The following is a 26297-nucleotide window of genomic DNA, read 5'->3' as shown; positions in this document are numbered from 1 at the left end:
GCAGGTCGATAATAGAATGTTGTAAAACATTCAAACACTACTCCGTAAACTTGAGCCACAGAGGATGATCCAGAGGATATCAGGTTATTGTGAACACTCATGTCTTGAGGGATAATTCTCTCCATCTCATCTCCACCGCCATCAGGACAGACAGGCATGTAAAAAAGGCAGCTTCAGGTCATTCAAAACAGCTCTGTGTTCTCTGGAATTTATCTAGCTTTGTCAGGGGATCAGTTGGCCTGAAGTATGTCACTAAATATTACACTGTAATATTTAGTGACATATTGCAGTGTGCAATATGATGAAATACAAACTCTAAGGCCTCCTCTTTCAGTATGCATCACATAAAGCGCCTAAATCATGAAACTGCACACCGTCTCAGTGCAGTAAACCAACATCGTGAACCTTAAAAGAGGTTTCTACACTGCTTTTTACATGCTCTGGATGAAACTTCTCAGCCCAGATTGAAAATTTGTGGTCAACAACATCTAGAGGTGGTTGCAGGTTTTTTCTCATCCCTCGTCCCCCACCCCCACCCCCCTCATCTTTGCAAGCCATTAAAGAAGTACAGATTCCCGCTTCAAGACGCCTCCTAGCTGATTTAAGTCAAGATGTGTTTAACCGTTGTTCGGGCCTATGCTGTAAAAGTAAAAAGTTGCACATGTGTATGGTATGTAGAGATAACAGCATTCAAATTTTACACATGCCATAAAAGGAAAAAGGAAAATATAAATGACTAGACATAGGAATCTTTGAAAAGGGCTGGTGTTTGAATATTCTCAGTGAGAGCGCAGCATGGAGATGTCACCGAGTTTGTATGTTGACTCATCTCTGATGATGGTGGATAACCACCCACAGTCTCACTGAATGAGCTGCGTGCTGCTTTCAAATCAGAGGCAAGACGGCTCCAAGACCACACGTGTACAGCTGTCACAATCTGGCAGATGAGAGCAGACTGTTTCTTGGACATGTCCACTCTTCTTGTTGAAAAGTGGTTTTTGAACATTAACATTGTGCAAGGAATGCTCTTTTTTCCATAAACGAACCCTAATGAGTTTCCAATGATCTAAAAGTTAAAAAACAAACAAACAGATTATCATATTCTGGGGCATAAAATACACAGTATTTGTTGCAGTATAGAAATGTTGTCAGAATGAATCCTTAAATTTCATCTGCAACTTGTAGTTTCTTTCATAGCTGATATTAATCCCAAGAAGTCTACCTAAATATTCATTTATCATTTCGTGTACACTCAGCACAGTATCCATCAGCAGAACTGACAGCAGTTGAAAAAGGTCTCACAGGAGCAGTGGAGTAAGTGCTTTGTTAGAAGTTAGAAGCCAGAGACAGGAGGTCTCAGACAGACAGATTATAGTATTTGACAGTTTTAATTAAAGAGGCCTTTTAGGTTTCTAAAATTGTTTCATATCAAATAATGAAAGTCTGCACTTGTGTCAGTGGCGCATGGCTCTAGCTATTGCACCGCTCCACCAGCAGAGAGTGTGCATGTGCCGTGTAACCTGTTGCACATGCACAGCTGCAGTATATAAGCAGAGTGGTTTATAGCATCAGCCTGTGGGATCATTTTACAGAAGTACAAATTGATTTTTTAAAAGATAATCTCAAAGTATATTTAGGCTATAATTACTTTAAAATAAATGGTAAAGGGGAAAAGTAATTTTGACAAATATCTTCCAGTGATGATGTAGGCCGGTTTTGCTACTTTCAGAATACATTTTAAATCAACATGTCTTTGCCATAACACATCATTCAAAACAAATGATGTAACATTGCATTCTTCACCTCAGCTGATGGTTTTGCCTGATTCTAACAATGAGTGAAGTCTATACTAAATGAAATATTATGTATTATAGGTTGCTCATCTACTAATCGGAGGTTGATGGTTCAATCCCTATCTAGGGCTATCTAGGTACTGAACCCCAAGTTGCTCTCTGATGCATTCATTGATTTGTGAATGTTAGCTATAGAGAAAAGTGTTTGTGTGAAGCATGAGGCATGCTTTATGAAGCCTTTTTTGAGTACTCGAGTAGAAAAGGGCTATATAAGAACCTGTCCATTTATCATATATAAAGCAGTGTCTACAATCAATCCATCCACCTCTATCCAGTATCCCATCCTCCTGGAGGGTGAGAATGGGTAATAAACATTTAAGTTAGTTGCATACTGAGGATTACCTTTCCTCTTTTCAGGAAATAAATAAATAACACAGTTGTTTCTATAATCAACCACCTCATTAAAAAGAGATAAAACACAGTTGGAACAGAATTCTGCTTTATTTATGGAGAGAAACACAGTTTGTCATTAAGACTTACATTTTGTTTGAGCCCACAGACCCAAATAGTCTATTTTCGTATATATTAGTCTATAAAAGCAATGCTTTCTAGTCAGTGTGAATTACAATACTGCAGATCATCACAACACAAAAAACTTGTTTTATATTTCCCTTTTTCACATTGCAGACACAACGGTCTATTCAAAGGTGAGACCTACACATACTTCAGAAAGGTGACCACTGCATTTCTCAGTATTAGAAAACAACCAAGTCTGTGATTTAAAATGTTTGTGTTTAACCTGAGTATTACACTGTATACTGTATATGTACAGTCCTGTTTATATGCGTGTACCTGTTGTCGTGACATTTCGTACGCCAGCATTCCATATGGTCGCACAAACTGCAAGACATCAAGTGCCGAAAACTATTTCAATCAATAATGACAGTTATGAAAAGTGTACACATCAAAAATCACTTTGGTCTTGATTTCAGCCAACAACAGATTCTGATATAATACTGACAATATCCGTGTTAACACATTGAAAACGGTGCTAATCAAATGCAAACTGGCCTCAGATAACAACATTAATAAATTACAATTGGTGAAGAATTCAGTATTGAAAGAATCCACAATTCAACACACCTCTGCTTTGTTATTAAATCAACGGCCAAGCATTCCAAGAAAATTCCAGTTTTAAAAGCATCTTTCAAGACCGATAAAGATCAAACACAAATCAGAATGAAAACTGGCACTTTATTACAGTCACTAATGATACTGCAGTCTCACTCTTGCCAATGGTGTGGATGGTATATGGTGACATCACTTGGCACCCAGACATCAGCCAATGATAGACTGCAGATTTTGTATCGTGCTTTTAACCATTTTTAAACTGCCAGGCTATGCACTGATTTGCGTTTGTTGCTGAGTTACCCTTTGCTTACAGTGTGTGAAAAAGAAAACCTTTGTCCTCAAAAATATAGAATACATTGCATGACAACCCGTGTGCTGAATCACAAGATTTTATTTTATTATTTTTTTTTTTTTAAACAAAGCCACCCAAGAATAACTTTGGCATATTTTATTCAGCAAAATATATCCAAAAATATTTAAATTCCCATTTAAATAGCATAAAGACATATCAGATCAGATGAAATAGATGCACACGTTTACAACACAAAATAATTTTAACAACTTAAAACAAGTTAAATACCTGTTACATTTACAGATTGCGCTGTAAAAGTGCTGTTAAAGTATTTGCCCCTTCTTGATTTTTTTTTTAATATTTGTCACAGGTACATGATCAAACTAATTTTAATATTACACAAAGATAACCCAAGTAAATACAAAATGCAGTTTTTTAAATGACTATTTAATATACTAAGCCAAAGGTAGGTTTGGCTAGCTTTTTAAATTGAATAAACAAAATCATCATTTAAAAACTACATTAAATCACATTTGTTTGATCTGAAATGTTTAAATGTGACAAATATCCAAAATTTAAAAAATAATTAAGAAGAGGGCAAATACTTTTTCACAGCAGTGTATATTTAATTTAATTTTTTTAAATTATATATATATATATATATATATATATATATATATATATATATACATATATACATACATATATATATACACATACATATATACATACATATATATATACACATACATATATACATACATATATATATACACATACATATATACATACATATATATATACACATACATATACACATACATATATATATACACATACATATATACATACACATACATACATATATATATATATATATACACATATATATATATATATATATATGACACTATGTACAGAGAGGACACGATGCTTACTGCTGTACACAGGGTATCTGTGCACGTTTATGTAGCACATAAATGTCCCTGTAATTTAACTACTGTACCCAGTAAGAATAAGTACATACCAGTGGGCTACTCCCAGTGACACACAGTGTCACAAACATTATGGCATTGTTTTTTCTTCCCCCTTTATTTAAACAAAACTATTTTCATATTATACATTTCATATTTTGTTACATTCAAGGTATAGATACAATTTGTATCAACAAGCAAAAGTCAATTCTAGACATTTGTGACTTAGCTGTTTGCGGCACTTAGAAAGGAAGGGAGAGGATTAAAAACCACCAGTATGGTCTGTAACATTTATCCAAAGCAACAACAACAACAAAAAAGAAGAAAGATTGGTACATTGAAAGTATTTAGCAGAAATAATGAGGTTTTTATTTTTATCCTGGAAGTGGTCCATTGCCAAACAAGTTTCCAGATTTAACACAAAACATTATAACAACAAACCCAGACCATTTGCTTTTTGGTGGATTTATGCTGTGGCCTACATCCTACATTACAGTTACTAAGTGAAGTACATGCACAATTTAGCTCATGGCCAATGGACTATTCCAGTGTTCATGTTGAATATGGACCTCAATAAGGTTAAATATTTCTAAGTGAAAAAGGCAAACTACTGATCTTAATTTGGTGCTACAATTAGCAACAAAGCCAATTTTTTTTGTTGTTGTTGTTGTTTTGTTTTTTAGTTAGAGCCGTTTCTTGTAGCATACATCGCTTCAGTGTTTTTGCAAAGTTTTTGGAGCATAGATCAATTCAATTATTTCAAAGGGAAAGGATGGCACGCAAACTTTTAACCAAATGCCAGAAACAACCTTGACAGCAGCCTTGCAATCTGATTGTTTCACATGAAGAAACATTTAGGCAGTTTGTTTCACCTTCTCATGAACAGACAGCTGGCCTAACGTGGCCTCGTCTTTTTTCATGAAAAACAAAGTCAGCAAAGCCCAAAAATCATTTTGGGCAAAACACATTCAACAGTTTTTTTTCTTTATGTCTACATATTACGGTTCTAGCTAAACATTACAAAGAAATATATATATATATGCATCTTTAAAAGCACCACCAAGGAGACAAGGTCAGGCTCACATAATTAGCCTTGTTAAAGAGTAATACCACTCAGTTTAAAAATTCATGAACACGTTCATAGAATAAATGACAAATAGACAGCTTTGTGATAGTCTGGTGCAGCTTCGTTTTCTAAAATGTGAGCTACACATTAATTTATAGCATTTTTAATCATTTTTTTATCATTTATAAACTGACACCAAATGTATTTTTGTTGTTTGTTGAAACTCAATTGAATCTTTTACAAATGAGCCTTTAACCACTGTGCACTTTAATAGCAGGCCTAGGGGTTACCATTCCTGAACCCTGAAAATAAGTGGCATTTCCCTTTAAATGCGTTAGGAGCATGGTTCTGCTATATGGGTTGGCTTTACATAGTACAACTTCTGCAAGTGTATTGTTTGAAGCAGAATAATGCCAGGCCTGACCGCCTAGTATCAGAAGTCAGATACCAAACTTAGTACCCAACGTCATCATTTTTAGGCTTGATAAGGGCAGAAATTTTAAAGGCCTGGTTCAACACTTTCCAATCAGCATTACTTTTACAAAAACCATGAGCAAATCAAGAAAACAACTTCTTTGAGTACTTTTTAATATTGCCACATTTGTCTTTGGCTACAGAGACACCCATATGGAAAACAAACACCTTCTGAAGTTGCACCACATGAATCCAGCCTGTTAGTTCGCTGTTTGAACGCTCAAGGTGCATAAAGAGGATATTCACAAAAAGTACAAAGTTTTGCAATGCCATCTTCATGTCTCAACCATAAATAATTAATTTAAGGTACTACATGTTACATGTAGGAATTTCACAAATATATCTATATATAACTACTAGATCAGAGTACACTTTTGCCAGTAACCGCTGGTTTTGGCAGGAAAGACTTAAAATTAGAAAAGTGAAAGCATCCTGAGAGCAGTGTGCTGCAAGGCACAACCAAATCTTTCCACAATCCTTAGAGACCAGCTGCACATATGTGTATTGTACATCTGTATATTAGCAGTCCAGCCTCCTATAAAAAGCCATACAGAAAATTTCATCTCCAACATGCTTTCAAGCATTCACAGAAATGTATTTAATATGTGTTTATTCAAATTTTTGTTATTTAAACCTAATACTTTACAAAATATCAGAATATTTATTTTACTACCAGGCCTAACTATTCAAGCCAGATCCTCAGAGTTATCTGATAAATAACATCAGGCAACTGTTCAGTCGGTATCAGAATTCCTTGTGCAAACAATTAACTATGATAGTAAACACTGTTTCCATCTCAAAGAATATACTTCTACAACTTCCAATGTCCCTACTAAAGTCACATCATAGCCAGGAGCAATGAATTCTCAGTTTTACCACATTTACATGCACATGAGAGGAAGCTGGAAGTCAGGTAAGGGCATGAGATCGGATGACTTATTTAGGTGCACTGGAATATTGACGGAGTAAAAAGTCTCCTTTCTGCAGTTTCAATCAACTTTGCCATATTTTAAGTGCATGTACGTTATATAAGAAATTACTTTCTACAAGAAAATATTTCTTACAGGCGCAACTGAACTAAATGTAATGTGAGGAGATGTGCTCTATTATAGGGGAGCATGTTTTACTGCATGCATATTTCCATCTAAAAACCTTCTTAATGTTAGAAATGCACTTGTTCAATTTAATATACTAAACCACTTCATTTAATATTAAAATCCACAGATTTGTTCACCACAAACTGGACTAGACTTTGGATATAATAACTTTAGATGCAGTAATCTTGGATTTTTGCTAGATAACTGCCACAGTGATACCACCTTCCCTGGCTTAGGTGTGTCATGCACATTAGCACTTGATGACTTAAAGTGAAGACAAAAGTTTTCTTTTTTTATGAATCAGAATTAGGTAACTGACTAAAGCTCAAATGATCACACAATCAAGGTGCATGTAAAAGTAGTTAGAAAATAAATTGACTTGCACCTGAAAACAAACTGCTCCAGTGGCAACTTGAACAAGTCCAATAGAACTACTGCGTGAAACAAAGATACTTTGAATACTTCACACTGAAAAGGATTAGCACAACAGATTTGACAATTTTATAAAGAGGAAAGTCCTGGATGTAGCATCCAATAAAATCAGACAGCTAACTATACAGTACACTATATAAATTATCCAAACACATATGCTCTTTTTATACTATAATCCAATTGATCCTGTGAACTAAAATTATTTTGAATACTCACACTATATAAATTATTTTTTTTGGCATTATTTAGCAGCTTATAAATGACTTTGAAATAATGGCTTTTGTGTGATCATATGTACATGTGCACATATATACAAGTCAAATAATTTTTTTGGCTTGCTTTGTGCACTGTCAATTCTACCAAAATAGTAGCTTTGTTAAGTGAGGCTGAGAAAATATATCTCTTTAGATACTGAGATAGTGCTTTACATTTGAAATTATGAGGCTTCAATGACAAAGACGTTCACCGAAACCAATTGGACAATGAATAAGTGTGAGGTCACTCAGATATAAGGCCATAAAATGTCATAGTTCATGCTGTGAGGTATATACCTACCTCCCTCTTACTCATCTTCAAAATAAATCCCCCCCCCAAAAAAGCCCAAACAAACAAAAGAAAACATATCATAAATATTATTTACAGCAGAGGCAGACTGCATGGTTACTTATAGTTCCACTGCATCAGAAACACTTTAAATGCCTTTCATAACGCATTCAAAGCACCTGAACAGGATCTTCATTAAAGCCGTTGTACAAATGTTGACGTGCTTTATGGCTAATCTAATTAGGCAAATGTGGGTGATAGGACCATGTAATTATTTCCTGTGCTGTTATTTACCTAACTCGTTTACTCATTCAATTGTTCACACTGATACGCACATTCAATATTACAAAAATTAATTACAATTACATTAGGGTTCAGTTTAGTCTTAAATTATGATGGTAAGCTATCTCCAAACAGAACCCAGCTATACAATTTTAAATGAAATAAACATGTTCACCTCTGTAAAATACATGAATAAACCAGTAACTTCTGGAACTGTTTGATGGTTAAAATCAAGTTTAAAGTAATATTTCAACAGTCCAATTAGTATTTTTATGACTTCATCTCAATACAGATACATATTTTAAATACCTCTCTCTTGCTACCGAAATCAAATAAAGAAGTAAATAAACTTCCTTAGTTTTGTTACTGTGTTTGCCAACTAATGCTAACTAGCTAGCAAGCTTGTCGATTAGCTCACAAGTGCCAATATCAAGCTGTTGATTTGAAATGAAGAAATAAATTAGTGTTTTTAGTCTTTAAAAGATTGCTCTCTGAATTAATCAACCAATTTTAATTCCTATAATAAACTGTCTTCTGTGCTTACAACCTACCTAGAATGTTAGCTTGTTAGCTAAGTGGCCTTTGCAGCCTTATAATAAAAGGAAATCTAAAAGTTCTTTATCTGTGTTGTGTGTTTCAAGGAGTTCATTTTTAATGACTTTTACAGCTAACAGGAGCAAAAACTGATAATTCTGTTAACAGCTTTTTACCTTGAAAGCTGAACGCTGATTAAAAGGTGACAGGTGGTGTCATCTGTATATATAAATACATATAATGAGTTTAGATTTCATTATTTCTTATTTTACTTTATTTCACACATTACTTTATTTATATATTTTACAAAATGGATTGAATATTTCATATTGTTTTCAGCCTCTACAACTTAGTACAACATGTAACATCATTTAAATACAGCAGTATTATGTTCCACATTAAGGGACACCGTACAGTACTGCCAAAGGTTAACGACAATACAGGAATTACCTTTCATGTTAAACAGACGCTGCTTCCCTGTTCCTGCTCAGGTAGTATGAATACGTTATGAACCAGATTTCTAATAAGGTGTTGGCTTGTATCAGCTACACCCCACTTCATACAAAAATGTCCTCTATCCTACCAGAAACATTTAAAAACGACTAACTCCTGAGGGCAGACGTTGCACATGGAGCAACATTTAACATGTGCCTATCTTTGCAAAGAAATCCTCATTTCTCTTATTAAATCCATTTTGAAGGTTTCATACAATTAACTGTTCAGTGGCATGACCTCAGTTTTGTAACAATGACAGCGGCAAGTTGCTGCGGGTCTGTCAAATGAGGGTTCTTCTCCATTACAGCGTGGACTATGTAAGCAGGAAAGATGTTACAAAGGTTCCTGTATGTTTGATACTGGTGGTCTGGGATAGCATACCGCTCTTGGTGTTCAGCTCCAGATGGGGCCTCCCATGGCGAGTTCCAGATTTGTTCCATTTTGTCTGGCATGCTGCGGACCATCACCCGCTCACAACATGGCATCAAGCTGTTACTCAGTGGATATGAATGATATTCATAGGACTCATTACCACAAGGGAGAGGGTCCCAGCTTGCATGCTGCTCACGGCACAGTGGAGGTCGCCTCTGTCTCATTGGGTTGCTATCATATAGCCTCGAATCCGATATGCTGTCCATACGAGTCATACCTAGCGAGCGTGTGGGTTGTGAGGACAAAGGTGGGAGAACATTCTGAGTTAGGGGATAATCTCCAGGACAGCTGGACCTGGCTCCCACTGCAGCATGCTGGATATGTGGTGCTAGATGAGACCCAGCCTGCTTACGTGGGCCTTGCTTGGGCTCCTCTGGTCCGTAACTCTGTACCCTAGTCAGCGTTTCATGACGAAACCCGTGGGAGAACGCTTGCATCCTAGTCTGTGCGGGAGACTGCTGCTGCCCCTTCATACTCTCCTCTAAGCTACTGTCCACAGAGCTTGGGTACAGGTCCCCATAAGACGAGAACGAGTCACTGTTTGAATGGCTGAGGCAGGATTCAGGGCAGTGGCTGGGGTTTCTCTGATACACATGCTCGTGCTCCATGCTACAGAAACTGTCAACATTATGCATGCTGCTCATGCTCATATTTGAAAAATCACTGTGCAGTGAATAATAGCCATGGTCACTAACTGAGTCATACTTTGGGAACTGTTCACTATATGTTACAGAGGCGCCATGACTATTAGTAACTAAAATAGGAGGGTACTGTACACTAGACATGTGCTCCAGAGAACTGTGAGAAAACTGCAAAGAACCTGGCACTGGGCTGCTGGCTGATCGTGTGTTCAAGGCACCAGCTGCGTGGCTCTTGGCTGGCTGCATTGTGGGCACACTGAGAGCAGACACGAGGGAAGGCACTGAATTTGTCTCAGACTTCCTAATGGCGGACAGTGCCTCTGGAGGTTCGCAGGCCACTGAACGAATGCTGGGGTCAGACTGACGTTTGGGTGCCACGCGTTTGGCCTCAGAGTTGCTGTCCCCCTTTACTGTTGCTGGACCAGTCCCACATTTAGCTAAAGCCCCTTCACTCATTGTTTTCACTGCAGACAATTTGGCAAAAGCCCGTAGTTCATCAGCCACGGAGCGCTGTGGCTGGTTGACACGCTCTGGGTGATAGTACTTGCACTTGTGTCCATATGTGCATTTTTTCCCTTGTACAAAGAAATGGAAGATTAAGTTAAGAAAATCAAACACATTGAATACCCAGACAGAATAGCAGTATTTTGAAGAAAGAACCTACCATAGGGGCAAGGTTGTTTTTTGTGCTCTGGAACAACGGGGCGTTTGCGCAGGAAATTTTCTAAGCTTGGTCCATGTCTTCCCAATGGATCATCAGGTGGCATAAACCTAATAACAAAAATATTTATTATTAAATGTAAAAGTGTCTACCACAGAATAGAATTCAAAAACTCCTATTGTCTACTATAGATCACAATATAAAAATGCAACAGTTCATGCAACATATATAGTCTTTATTTTGTTGATTTAACAAATAATTTTACTTCTATTTTATATTTACATAAAACAACCCCGACACGTTTCTAAAAGACACTTTATTTGTACAGTCTAAAGTGGTATTCATGAAAGCATTTTACATAGTATAGCTATGCCATAAAATGACAGTGACAGTTTCTTACTTGTCATTGACAAATGAGTACATTAGGAGTCGCTCTTCTATAAATTTCTTCCATTCTGGCTTCTCATTTTGCAAGTCTCTGTAGTTGTCATTTGACACAATAATTCCATCAGAATCATAAGCCAGCTTCACTATGAAGCGATCATCATAGCACACCACTCTCCTGCCTTGAACTCTCCGAGACGGGGTGAAAACCAAGATCTTCTCTTTCTCCAGCTTGCGTAAGATTTCTTGATCTGAAAGAGGAATACTGAGTGAGTTTATGTGTATCAGTTTGGTAACAGTTTATTATAATAAACAGGTGCAAGTTAAAAGGCTGCTCTTTAAATAGCACCAGTGTTATGATGTAAGGTGAATGCACAGTCACCTGCGATGAGGGCATCGGGTCTTGACTGCTCCTTTCTCCAGGCTGGAACAAACACAGTGATGTCTTTGTGTCCTTTCTCCAGAAGCCATTCAACAGCAAGCTGGATGCCACGACAAGAGAACACCTCTTTGTTTCCGTGGCTATCAAAACAGAACAGTATTAGGTTTAGTTAACTTCATGGAACAGCTGACTATTAAAGGAAAATACTTCAGGACAATACGTTTATTCTGCACAGAGCACAGACCAGTTCAATGTGAGTCTAAGTCTCTGTGTCCCTCACCTCATTGCCACATTTGAGCCATCGATGACGATAGGCCTGAGGTTATCAAAACTATCCACAGATTCCTCTTCCACTGACACTTCGGGACTAACAGTCTCTTTAACACAGGGGGAGCGTGATATTGACGTGGCTGTACTGCTGCTGCAAGACTGGTTTTCAGGCTCTGCTTTGTTTCCGAGCCGTACTAACTCGGCAAGAACATCGTTAATAAGCGCAGCAGACCCTAACTTGTTGAGCACAGTTTCAACCTGCTCTCCTGAATAGCCCAACTTCAAAGCAAATTCCATCTTAGTTTGGTACTCTCGCTCACTGGCGGGCTTAGCCCCTGGTACTGCGTTGGTCTCATCCTCACGAAAGTCTTGCACAGTGCTACTCTGGGAAAAACTGGGCCGATCAAGGCATGGGGAGCGACAGAGCTGTCGGTGGGGTTTTGTTACAGCCAGTGGCTCCCTTCTCTTACAGCTACTGCTGTTCACCTGAACCCTCCGATGTTGCTGCTCTTCCGATTCGCTATCTGAGCTGCTTCCATCCTCAGACTCGTCAGTGGCATGCTGCGCCTCGCTTGAGTCAATGTTCTCCTCCCTGCACGGGCGTTTTTCCATTTTGAGCTTCTCCACCATGGACCATGCTGTCATCACGTTTGTCTTGACACCCCAAATTTCCACTCCATGCTTCCTCACCTCCACCACAACCAGCTAATCATGCTAAGGGATGGACTTTTAGCACTGCAGGCTTCTCCTCCAGGCCAAAGGGTTACGGCCTCTACTGTGTGAGCAGGTAAAATCAAATTATGTAATCCTGCAAGAAAGCAACAAAAATAAGGGTCAATATGTCTCTTTCATCAATCAGTTTTTTTCCTGAGCGCCTAATCTGAAGTTAGACCAAAAAAAGACACTGAGGGAAGATACCAGAATGAATCTAACAACGATATAGTAAGTTTGGCCCCTCCTTTCCTAAAATGGGGGTTTTTGTGTGGCAACTATGGCTGGTCCACATTTGAAGACAAGGTTATTTTATCTTATTTGACGAATATATATGCATTCCTGTTGTTTGTGACAATTTATAAATAGAATTCATGAGTTGTTAAAAGGGAGTTTTCCTTCCCGCTGTTGCCAAGTGCTTGGTCAAAGAGGGTTGTTTGATTGTTGGGTTTTATCTTTATTATTGTAAGGTCTTTACCTTACAATATAAGTGCCTCAAAGCGACTGTGCTCATATGAAAATGCCCATTTCAGGGCTTTAGAACAGGAGTTTGTAAACCAATGAGTGATGTCAATCTTTAGTACAATCTGTGGTATGGAAACAGGACCACTGGATTGCATGGCAGGTTAGGAGGGTCCCATATCCCATATCAGAGATTTGCTTTTGGTTCCAGGATGGTCCAGCGTAATACTAACTTAGAAGGGATGACAGATTTTCAGTTGTAAGTACAGTAGGTGCTCCCAGCTTTCTTTTATACATAGTAAAGGTAATGTTGAAAGGTAAAGTAAGTACTTGAGATTATTTAATAGAAAACACTAAGAATACTAAACTCAGAAATATATATCAAATTAGTCTATAATTATGTCTTCTAACAAATTCCAATAAAACCTGGGAAAACACTTTTGAGTCCCAGTCTTCTGCCCCTACTTGTGGTAGACCAGTAAGTTCTCCACCAGCAAGAAACAATACCATCTGCAGTAAGTGACTGAATTATTCAGGCAAATGGAGCACAATAATCACACATGCTGACTGGTCTGCCTGACACTGCTACATGAGACACTGGATTCTTAATTAGCAAATAACTGCCATGGGTGGGTTTTCCCCTTAATTATGATGCTGGGGGCCACAACTGCAATGTTTTTACTCTTTACCCTTTCAAACCCTACTAGTAGTAACCCATGAAGCCCTTTTCTGTCACATTTCAGGCCTGCTTATAGAACAAAATGACTCAGTATCAGAAGTTAATGATGAAGTCAGAGATCACACTAAGTGTACTGGGGAGATCCTCATATACCATCTTTATGGGGTGAAAGAGTTAAAGCAGCGCTTGTTTTTGGTAGCCGTCAGGCATGGTTACTCATTGACAAATGGAGGAACATAATGAACTTTTCCTACTTCCCTCCAACAAAAAAAAAATCATTTTATTTTCACTTGCAATATCCCCAAACTATACTTGACTATAAAATTATAACTACAAAACTATGCTTTATTGCATTTTTAATGAAAAGTAACATGTCACACACACAGACCACTAATTCATAAAAATCTGACAACCAATTATGTATCTTAAGCAGTAATTACAAACTACAGCAAAGTACCTGACAAGGTGTTGCATTTATAAACTAAAATTACCAATAAACCTAAACAGATTTGTGTATATTTCTTTGCTTATTTTCATGTAGCATACAGATACAACAATCTCAATTTTTGGACAAACGAAAGCCAAAGATACAAACATTAAAGTGTCACTGATCTCTTGCCTAGTGCATAGTCCTTCTAGTTTTCTGGTTTTAAAATGAAAATCACAGCATTCTGGTTAAACCCCCCCCCCCCCCCCCCAAAAAAAACCCCATACAAATCACACAGGTATTTAAAATAAACACCATATTTTAACTTCCAAGCAACATTGAAGTCAGACATACATGGGGTGTAAGTATACGAGTTAACATAACCTGAGACAAAGTGTGGGCTGAACAGTGTAAGCCTGCACCACTAATCCCCTGACAATCAATCTGAATTGAGGAGAATTCCACAGGGAGCAAAGCTGTTTTATGGTAAAGCACTGCGGGGATTTTGGGGTGCTCGGAGTCTAAACCACAACACGCTGCCAACGGCTCAGAGTGCACATTGTTTTTACACATGGATATTGATAATCAAATAATGTCCATGGTGAGTACTCTAATGAACACACACACACACAATACTACACTTTCCCCCAGTCTTGCAGAGACAGTACAGCCAGCTTCGAGCTTCAAGAGGCACAGCCCATGATGTGAGTTGCTTAGCAACACAGCCTTGTCATCAGCTAACTCCGTTTTACCAGTCACGACTAACACAAACACAGCTCATCATCTCTCTTCACGCAGCCAGTAAATGCAGAACACCACAGCTGCGATACAACTCTACATCAAAACTCATGAAGCAGTGATTTAAAAATTTTAAAACTGACATTTAGACCTTTGTTTGGGGTGAGCATTATAAAAGGAAAAGCCAGTCTTGGCATTGTGAAAATTGACTGAAGCATTTGTCTGACTCTAAGCACTGGCTCATGTAATAACACTCCGTCACTGTATTGGCAAAACACTGCACAGGCACCGACATTCATGGGAGCTACTTTGAAGGTCAATCTATGGCTAAACAAGCATACCTTGTGATGTCAGTGTTTTGTGTAGGCTTACTGCATCAATAGAGCCTAGTCTCATTCCTCATCACTACTTGTGTAAGGACAGAGAACAAACCATGGTTTGAATATCTAAGCACACAGCTGAAAGAAGGATGAAGGAGAGGGCGATGAGGCACTGTTGTGGAACTTCTAGGATTAGTGGCAGACACAGCACAAAGGCTCACACAACCCACTGTCATTTACAACATTTTATGAGCACATCAATACGTGTTTAAAAAGAGCTAGAGCTCTTTCAATCCTTTCCCTTCCACCTCCAGATTCACAGGCTTAGTCTCAGCAAGACCTCCAGACTATCCCTGCACACACACAGGCTCATGCAGATCTGTTTCATAGCAACAAGTGAGGCAGGCCTGTGAAGCCATCTTTCGTGAAGCTGACACAACATTAGTATCCAGAACAAACCAGGAATAAACTGCAGTACACAGCAAGCTGGTGCTACATTTAATGCTTGTGTTGTTATACATCTTGAAATCAAGGCTGACGCCTTAAACCACCAGCTAAATCACCAGTGTGATAAAGGAAATAAATTTAAAATTGTTACTTTGGTACACTTTTCCATTACTTTACATAGAACTAAGAAAACATTACATCTTTCGATCCTTGTTCTCATATTTTGTGGTTTTGCTAAACACAAAATGTAAATACATAATCAGCACAGCCAGTTTCCAGTACTCTGTGTAAACATACGTCCTACATACTCCTTCAACATACTCCATGACCCCAAAACTGCAATAGGAAGGCGCTCTACATCTGTGGCTCACCAATTAAAGTATCAAAAAGTCAATAGAAGACAACATGTGCATATTATTTGTACTAGCATAAGGGTGCATAACGATAATCTGGAACTGTATTGGAAATAACTTCATTTAGATTTTTTTTTTACTTGGATATGATTCAATATAAGAAGGAAATAAAATGTCATCCAGGGAAACCAGTGAAGAAAGATAAAATGTCATTTCCTCATTGACCCTGATCAGTGTTTCAGACATCTGATGTATAACAGGAAGAATTAATGCTGGTTGGCACTACATTTCCACAAGCTCTAACAGCAGTTTTCACTGCAAAAAAAAAAGAAAAAAATACAACAAAACAAAATTCAATTTAAATTTTAAAATGTTAATTTCTTCATCATATGGCCTAATCATCAACTTTCAAATTTCATCAAATTTTCAGTAGTTATCTTAGTGGATTCCTGTCACTTACAGTTGCAGTTATAATCCATGGCAAGCAGGAAGGAAGGTGTTTCTTCCAAGTATCATCATTATTTATAGATTGCTGTGCTTGAAGACACAAGGGTGTTTCTGCTTCGTGCAATCATTAAACAAAACTGAATTATAACAAATTATAGTGATACAAACAAAAGTATAAATCATGAAAATATGTTTAGGTCTTTAAGGCATGATCCCTCTTCCCAGCAAGTTAAATTTTGTATATTATTAACCACTTAAGGTCCAACCAACTTTGGTCTGCTGACAGAATTTTTTCTTAACCAGTTTAGCTGTTTTTTTTAAATGCTTTTTTACAGACTCCTCTATTTAATCCTGTGTTTCATGAACGCATCCAAACACAAACACACACACTAAGTTGGACAGTGACAGCAGACAAAATTACATGTGATGACTGAAGTCCATTTTCAGATTGAGCAAGTTTTTGCCTCTACAGGAAACAAACTACATGACTTGTAACTAAGGTTAAAATGGAACATGAATCCTAGTGACCCTCCTGAACTGCTGAATGAACTTTGGTGGGCTGTGTTATTGCAATGATTCTGCTAACAAGCTGACACGTCAATACAAAAACCTCAAGTGCTTGATATCTTTAGCAACAGCATCATGAGTTCAGAGGGATGCAAGGAAGGTTAAACAACATGTCATTATAAGACAGTTTGTACTTACAACGCATTCTTTACAATAGCGCTGTAACATGACCACTGCACAAGACGTCGTCTTTGAAAGTCAGTTTGATTAAAGATAACTGCTTTGACACCCTTAGGCCCCGGGCTGTGGTTAGCATACGCTAGCAAGCCAGTCTACTCAGACAACTGGAGTCAACATTTTCGCTACATAAAAACAACAACTTGACAGGGTTTGTCCTATTCGTCAATGGCTTGAGAACGGCCGAAAACGCCTGTTGCAAGCTACAAGTTAACCAACAACCTTGTCAATGAAGCCAGGTATCTTATTTGGTTAACGGTAGCAACGCTAGGTAACGACTCAGCTAACATAAAGCCATCTCAGAGGCATCACAGGCTAATATGCTAACGTGAGTTAGCTTCAGTTGCTGAGCGTGTGCTAACATTTTTGCCGGAATACTATAGTAACTTAAGGTAAAGTTGACGCTCATTTAACATTTCAGATGTAACTAAAACAAAACCAATACGTTACGATTCCTTACATATTCTGCACGTATATCACCGCCATCGCTGAATTCAAACGATGCTCATCTCACCTTGTTGCTGTCATCCTCCTCGCCTGTAACAGTTATGTTTTGCTGCCATTGGCGCTGTCGCAGTTTGGTCAGGGTTGCCAGATAAGGCGAAGGAAACAAGTAACCTTAACTGTGAAAAGCCACCAGGGTCAAAACAGCCGATTTCTTCCTCCTGCTATCTCAGCATGCGTTTTTATCAAACATTCACGGTGCTTTTTTTCCTGGTCGCGTGTAGTGATAGTTTGAGAACTGTCGTTTTTCCAAAGCAAAAACACAAAAGCACACTTGTTTTCGCTGCCTTCTGAAAAACATTCTATGACGAGAAGCTCTTTGTTATAAACACCAATCAAGGCGTTATTTCTTATAAGAAGTGCAATGTAGTCCAACTGCCCTGTTTTTGTTGCATTGAGTGACTTACTATTGTCATGTACTTTCAATATATACAGTAGTGTGTCAAAACAATTAAGTCACCCTTTTCTTTATTTGTTGCTAGGATAATGGGAATTGAGTGTAGAAATGTACTTAAACATGTGCAAACATAATTGGAAATATACAACAGGGCAAATACTGAGTTTGTTCATTTCTAACAAGCTTGAATGTCAATATTTATTTTTCAACACAACCTGAACTCTATTAGGCAGTTTTCTTGTAACTTTATAAGTAGTCTTCAGAAATAGTTCTCCAGGCTTTTCGAAAGGAATACTGTTCTCTGTCAAGATGATCACACACTGCTTTAGTAATTTTGAGGTCCCGGTTTTGGGAAGGCCAATCAATGAGCTATATAGTTGTTTTGTTTTGAATCATCCAGGTACGCTTTTACTGTATTGGAAGTGTGTTTGGGATCATTGTCATGCTAAAAATGAATCTGTTGCCAATTAGTCACTTTCCAGATGGAATTGCAGGTGGATCAAAATCTGACTGTACTTCTCTTTGTTCTTAATTTGACAATACCTCCAACACCACTATTTGAAATGCAGTTCCAAACCACAACACAGCCTCCAGAGTGTTTTACAGATTGCTGTAGATACCCACGGTTGTACCCCTCTCCTGACCAGATGCATCAGTCAGGTCCTGTGTCGGGTTCCATGCTGGACTTTTTCCCTACTTCTTAAGTACATGATATTCAGGCACTGTCCATCTGCAGTAGATCATGTTTAAGGCCTACCACTTATTCTTTTGTCCTGCACCTGTTCTGTTTTAAAATCTTGTAAGGACACAGAAGAGTGCAAGAAAACAAGAGGAGTGAAAATGGAAAACGTTTTGGCTTCTTTATTTTTACCTAAGGCAGTGTTTCCATTTCAATAAGTAACAGATTTTCAAGAGAAATTTCCCACTGTAACATGAATTGAATGTAACTGTAAAACTATTACAAAAGAAAAACAAAGGAATTTGCAATAATCCAGAATACATGTTACAGTGTACAAATAGCTTAGAATATAAATACAAATTCTCTGACATTTCTTTTAATATTACTGTTAAAAAAATCTATGACAATCATCTGACAATTTAACCTCTGACTGAACAAACAGTAATGCACAAGAAACTGATACATGGACAAAATAGCAGTTTATATTAAAAATAAAAATAAAAAACAAAAACTAAGCCATTTGTTCATTCTGCAAGCTTACAGTAGCACAAATATGGAGTGCAACATTTTAGTAAGAATTCTGCACTTCACAGGTGGTCAAGCTGTTGCAAAATAAGCCAAAAACAAAACAACACAAAAAACTAAACAGTAAAAAGGCCAGATTGGATTGTCAGTCTACAAACAAACATTAAGCTTGTGGCTGTGATAGTAGCTTTTTCCCTTTAATTTTGTTGCCTCTAACCATTTTTTTTAACATATTTAACTTCTTAGCTGTTTCTACACGCACTACTGCAGAACATTTTCACAAACAGGGTATCTGCATGTAAAATGTGCTATACAAATAATGTAGCTTTGCTCTGCAAAGCTATCTACAGTATGTAAAGCAAATAGCAGCTGAAGCATGAACTATGACTGTCTGTACATTTCTAATACCTGCTCATCTTGTTCTGGATCTGGTAAGAATTACCTGCATTTTGAGATTAAGATAAAAATAGAAACAGCTTAATGTGATTCATATATACCCCATGGAGGTGCTTCTCTCTAACACTTCTTTTTGTCCTTTCCTTAAACCAGTATGGCAAAAAAATAAAAAAAAAAATAAACTGAGCATAAAGAGGGACTAACATAACCCTCATGAGAGCAATAGGCTGTGGAAAAGCAAGAAAAGGAAATACAAAAATAAGCCGGCATTAAAAGCATAAGCATTCATGTGTTTAGAGGCAACTGGCAAAGTAAGCAGGACTTGGTCAGCCTGGACACCAGGCTAATGAATACCCACTAAAACGAAGTATGACATTATTGTTGAGGCCTGGATGCCGAGGCTACACGTGGGCATGAACAGTCTAGTGAAATTCAATAGCTTAATGAGATGATTCGGTTACAAATGCAAATGAAACAATTACTCCCTTAAATGCCTTTGATGGACTACCATATATGTAACCAGTTTGACATAACCTACTGTTCACTGTGCAAATGCAGAAAATTCAGAAAAATCTGAATAAAGTCAGAAAAATCTGACTTCCAAGCATCGTGCTAATGATGTCACACGCTCCCAAACTTCATTCCACTTCCATTCTATCACAGTGTCAACAACCTTTCAATGGAAGCAGTTGTGCAAATAAAAATTGAACAACCATTCCTCCATTGGTTGACCATAAAAACACTCGCTGGCAAATATACATGTTATAATAACTGTATGACTGAAAAATTGAGAGCCTTCCACTTCAAGGTTGCCTCAGGAAGATTGTTGCAGGCTACAGGTCACACCACATCCCTTGGTGTTCTTGTTTCACTGATGGTGGACATTTCATCCTTAGACACACATGTGCTCAGAGGACTCCCAGTATGAGACATTGCAACCTGGTGACTTTTACCACACTGATTATAGGATTGCAAATTAGTGGCAGTCTGACAAAAAACGTTGTCATCAATATCATCGGCTACGTCCTCCATCATTCCAGAATAAACAAAAGTGCTATGAGGTAAACAGGACTCTAACTGCAAAGGAGGGTGGCACTGTCTATTGTAAAGCTCAGTGTTCGGTGAAAGTAAATCACAGGAGACGCTGTCCGACATATTAGAGCAAAGACGCTGGGATTCACTGCTGGATGTGACAGAGAATATGTTGTGTTTATGTACTTGGGTTTGACTGAGACTCTGCATCTTTTCACTGATTTCCCCATCTGTCAGAGGAAGGCTTAAAGCCATTTCTGACCTCGTTTGCCATGATAAGGCCATAGTGTTGCTGCTGTGTCGAACTTCTGATGCAGACACGACTACATTCTTCTTGTAATATGGTGAGGCATCTCTCTCCAAGTCCTCTTCTGTCTGAGGACAGGAAACGATAGCATCTCTGTTCTCTCTGTATGCGTCAGGAATCTTCAACTCAAGGCTTTCTGTGTCCAGAGACCTACTTCTCCTCTCTAGAGACAATGGGTTAGGCATGGACTGACTGACTCTTGTAAGGCCGAGGTGCCGTGGGAGACTGGCAACCGCCCATGTATTACTGATCATGTTCTGTTCATATAGGTCTAACATCTGATAGTCACATTCAGCAAATGCATCCTTTTGAAGGTAGCTTTCCTCAAATTCCTGATAGGGCGATGAAATGTCCTCCTCCAGTTCCATGTGAATCTGCTCATCGTATTCACCTTCATTATGCATATCCACTACATCAAACGTGACTATGGTAGGCAAGGCCTCCACATTTGGAGTGATGGCAGAATTTGTCTCCAAGTCATCCACATTGTCGTGCAAGTTGCTCAACATTTGAGTGTGTTTTGTGAAGTCCACGAGTGCCTGCGAAAAACACACAGTTTGCCCATCGTCCATGTCGTTGTTAGAATCTTCAGACGGAGAAGTGATATTTCGGTACGGTAAAGCCACAGGCTTGTTTTCCTCGAGATGTTCCTCTTTGGGTTCACAAAACGTTTCAAAGTCTGGGTCAGACATGTTTTGGAATGACAAGCTGCTATGCCTTTTCTCAGTGTCAGCATTTATGGATTTGGCTCTTTTTTCGCTGGAAGCAAGCATATCTTCTTTTTGATCATATATATGCAGCTCTATATTATCTACTCTGACTGAAGCTTGGGCTTTTGAGTTCAAGTTACAGTTTTTATTCATAGCGATTTCTGGCCGACAAACCACGCTGTGTGCCAGCTCCAAGGAGTTACTGCATGTGCTGGGCATCTCCAGAAAATCATGAACTTTATATAATTCTGCACTTATTTGTAATTTGTTCATTTCTGGGACAAAGGCTGAATCTGTAACATCAGCTGGTTGACTTGAATAGTCACCCTGTTTTGAAATGGGAAGTTTGGATTTGCTTTCATAACGTGGGCTCACGAGACTTTCGTCAGGCGCAAAAAGTTCATAAAGGGCATCACCACTGTAACTGTCCCTGGGTAGCCTTTCTGTTTGAAATCTGTCCGTTTTTTCTCGTCCTTCCTCTGGCCCTGGTGTAGTTGAATCGTAGTAGCCCTCATCACTATTTGGAACTGACTCCTGATGCTCACTTTGAGGAGTTAATACATCAGCAATTGAGGAGGAGTCCATGCCACCGGCTTGCTGTCCGCTGCTACTATTCAGCAAGTCCATATTGTGGGATGTCGTCAGCTCAGCAGTCACGTCTGTGTGGTCTTGATTGCAACTGTAGCAGACCTCCTTTGAACTATTGTTCCCCCAGAAATCCTGAAGACAAGTTTCATCCAAATCCTCAGGCGAGGCCATTTCTTCGCCGCCTCCCTGATAAGTAAGATAACAAGAAGCCCTCTTTCCTCCATTTCTGCTCCTCTCTCCAGAGACTGTACTCTCTGTGATGCTGTCGTCTTCTTGATCTGCAATGATGTCCCCGCAGCCGGTGAGGGAGTCGAAGCTTTTCAATGACGCGACATCCCCAAAAATCATGTCCAGTTGATCTGTCGAGCCAGCCGGTGTTTCGGACGTCTCCGACATCATCTGAAGTTTCAGACAGGGCTCGCTATTTCCTCTAGCTGGCTCCTCATACTCATTGGAGACTACGGCTATCAAATTCATTTCCTCCAGCTGATCATCACTCACCTGCTCGTCAACCTCTGACTTTGGGCTTTCTTTCTCCAGACTCCTCTCTAACACTGTCTGCACATCGGCCTCATTACATTCAGGACCAATGGAAATATCACTTGTGACGTCTACAAAATCAGGCACATTGGGTTCAGATCCCAGGCACTCTGTGACAAACTGGCTGATGTCCCGGACAACAGGCACCTCTTTCTTGTAGTGAGGAGAGGACATTGCAATCACTTCAGTTTTAGCCAGTCCATCATTTCTGTGATTTCTGTGATGCTTAAAACTGTGAAAAAGACTCCTCAAACCCTTTTTTTGCCGACCAAGAGTCAGTGATTTCTGCTCAGCAGCAGGATGACTACATTCATTGCGACAGCTACCGTGGAGCTCTCCCACAGTGTCCCTCTGGCTGTGGTACTCAAAATCTCCAGCTGAGGCATACCCGCTTCTTAGACCATCATCCTGACTGACTTTGCACAGCCCGTCATGGGTTTTGCTTTTGCTGATTCCTTTCTTAGAGGACCACTTGTTCTGATTTTTGCTCCTTCCTCCAAAAAAGCTTGGTAGAATACAGATACTTTTACGAACTCCGAAAAATGTCAAGGCAGTCCTCCTGAATTTTCCAGATTTTTGAGATTTCACTGTTGCATTCATGGTGTCTGGCTGAAGCTCTCCCGCGACATCATCTGGGTAACATCTTGAAGGCTGTTCGGAGACAGATGGTAAATTCCTGGTATCACTTGGTGGCTCATCAACACTGCGAGAAGCCATGGCTAGCACAGTTACAGGAGCACACGTTTGATAAAAGGCACAATAGCTGAAGTTTAGAAAGCAGCTGATGGGATGACTGCTGTGAGCTCCTCCATCTGATGAGTCCTGTATTGCGAAAATTGAGACAACAATCAATACTGACATTTAAACATTTATCAAGGTTTCTACTGCCTAAAACTGTATGCCTATCCTGGTTTAAATTTTTTTTTCTGTTTCTCTATTTTAAAAAAATAATTAATAAATTTTTTTTTTTTTTACATTTGTGGGTTTGCAGTGCATTCCCCTTACTATTTAATTGCAACTTTAACTCTGTAAACAGTGTGCAGGTAGGACAAAGGGGAGGTGGGTAGGGTTGGGATGTGTGCAAGAGCTGCAGAGAAAACCACATAAAAATGCAATGCATCTATGCCCCAGAGGGTTTTCTTTTTGAGATTGTGAACATTTCCTTCCTCTGAAGCAGACAGTGTGGTAGAGAGCTACAGTGGACCCATTGTATCAATTCAAGTCACTTGGAATCCTCAACACTAAACTGTTCTCTACACGCTTTAACTGTCGAGGGAACATCCTCCCATCTTCAACCACTGCTGAGCTACATGAAAGTGAAAAGAAAATGCACTTCCACTCCCACCAAAAGTACTAAGTGGAGGGTTAGCATATAGAGTAAAATAAATCTTAAACACATAGAGCCATGTTGAATTTAACAGTAGCATTGATGGGGTTTATTACAGTACAGTGGCAGTCCTTTACAGTTCAAGGAATGCATTACCTCTTTGCAGCTTGTGATTTTAGTCTTTTACACTTAATCCTGTTTTGTTAATGTTAATTATCTGTGCTGTTATTGGCTAACTGATTTATTTTTCTCAATTTAATCTTGTTAGTTGTTAAATAATATATAAGTAGGGGACTCCCTCTAAATCTAAAGATGTACAATCTTTAAAATAGAAAGTTTTAACAGGAGTCTATGTAATATTACAAAAAAAACAAAAAAAAACTCAGTACACCCTTATCACTTCCATGAGAATCAGCCAGGTGTTGCTAATCAAATGCACTTGAATAATAATGCACATAGATACACAAACACACGTATATATCATCACAAACATCTCATAGTAACGTGTTAGAGGGGTGATCATTTGGTCTTGTTTGCAGCCACAGGACTTTAAACTCCTCTGTTTACCAAAGTATTCTAGAGGTTAAGATCTAAAGCTTGGTAAAGCTTGGTTGGGGCTGGTCGTGCAAAAAAATTAAATTAATTAATTAATTAAAAAAAATCCCAAGCACAGCAATACATCTACAACATAAAGACTGTGGAAGAAAAACAAAAAAATATCTACATGTTACAATGGTCCAGTCTAGACCTTAATTTGACTCAAATGCTGTAAAGCATTACTCAGCAGTTACTCTTGCTAAAGCTCCCTCTCTGTCTCTTTCAGACTTCAGGTGCTCAATAAATAAATAAATAAATACACACATACATACATATTTATTTATTGTGGTGGGCCTTCGACTAGGGTTGCATTTAAGATGTATCCCACCAGGAATATTGTTTCTTTCTATTTATGTTACAAATAACATTTCTGTTTGAGGGGAAAAAAACAGCTGATGAATTCAGCCTTATATTAATTATATATGAACTTTCATGAATGAAAAAGACAGATATAATTTAAAAGAAAACTGAGCTAAAACTATGCCAGCTAACTCTGAGTCAGAGTTGGTGTAAAAAAAAAGCAAAAAAAAAAAAAAAAGCTAAACGCTACAGATGTGACTTTTCTGCAGCTGTGCGGTTGCCATGCCACAATAAACACTAGCGGCGAACGTCGGATCAAAGACGGCGATTTAACCTTTTTTTTAAAAAAAAAAAAAAAAGAAAGGTTAAAAAACACTTCAAATGGTAGCATTTCCAATGAAAAACGCCAGCAACTACACATAGCCTAAACCTATTTGTAGCTGCTGTAAATATAGACCTTGGCTTCCATGTCAACTACACTAATGACAACGTTAGCCAAGTAACATAATAGTGGTTGGTGAGTCATGAAGTAAACAAACTTACCAGCTAAAGCCACATTCTGCCGTTGTTGGCTCTTCGACCAAGAGACGAAGTTAGCTCTCAGTGCATCGTTTCTGCTAACGCTAAGTTGGCTTGAACTTTGGGAAACAGCAGCCTGCTTGTGGTCGACGGTGGCCCCAGAGTAGCTTTAACCAGATATAGTTTCATTTATTTCCAGGTACCGTTAGGTAGCTGGGGGTGCTCTGCTAGCAGCGTTAACCGCACTCACCAGTGTGTGATAATATGACTCACTAGTTGCTAGCGGTGGTAACGTTAAACCACACGGCAGCAGCAGTGTACTGGAAATACACGCAGAGCAGCCGACCCGGGATGAGATTACCGTGTCTAGTTTAGCCGCATGCTGCATCCACTTAAGATGTTCGCCCCTTCAAAGAAAACAAACTGCATTTAAATGCTGGATGATGACTTCCTCTCTCGACTTGTTGGGTAATTTTCCCAAATCTCCTTTTCACGAGTCTCTTCGGCGCATATTAGTGACGACACACGTGTGTATCGCAGGGCGTAGTAAAATCGATGAGTAAAATGTACACGTATTTCTCAAATGAAATTGTTGCACATTTCATTAAAAATAAATTCCACATTTTTATTTTTGTAATGAAATATACGATAGCAAAGCTGTGATT

At 38.6% G+C, this 26297-nt stretch overlaps 2 protein-coding genes and 1 long non-coding RNA gene across 3 annotated transcripts in view; 1 reads left to right on the top strand and 2 right to left on the bottom strand.

Annotated features, from left to right (window-relative positions):
- The window catches only part of LOC134638004 (uncharacterized), a 95969-nt gene that overhangs the window by 46791 nt on the left and 22881 nt on the right, over positions 1-26297 (top strand). The window lies entirely within an intron of this gene.
- zc3h12b (zinc finger CCCH-type containing 12B) lies at positions 4107-17797 on the bottom strand. The gene is made up of 6 exons (XM_063486415.1): positions 17726-17797; positions 11894-12691; positions 11614-11753; positions 11248-11482; positions 10851-10957; positions 4107-10761 (listed from the first exon to the last, which is right to left on the bottom strand). Exons 2-6 carry the CDS (start codon positions 12526-12528, stop codon positions 9338-9340), a joined length of 2541 nt encoding a protein of 846 aa, XP_063342485.1. The 5' UTR covers positions 12529-12691; positions 17726-17797; the 3' UTR covers positions 4107-9337.
- Positions 18973-26128, bottom strand: amer1 (APC membrane recruitment protein 1). Its single transcript, XM_063487958.1, has 2 exons — positions 25657-26128; positions 18973-23711 (listed from the first exon to the last, which is right to left on the bottom strand). The coding sequence occupies exon 2, from the start codon at positions 23604-23606 to the stop codon at positions 20553-20555; it is 3054 nt and encodes a 1017-aa protein (XP_063344028.1). The 5' UTR covers positions 23607-23711; positions 25657-26128; the 3' UTR covers positions 18973-20552.

Source organism: Pelmatolapia mariae, linkage group LG10_11 (assembly GCF_036321145.2).
Source record: "Pelmatolapia mariae isolate MD_Pm_ZW linkage group LG10_11, Pm_UMD_F_2, whole genome shotgun sequence".
NCBI lineage: Eukaryota > Metazoa > Chordata > Actinopteri > Cichliformes > Cichlidae > Pelmatolapia > Pelmatolapia mariae.
This window is presented reverse-complemented; position numbering and strand designations above follow the sequence as displayed.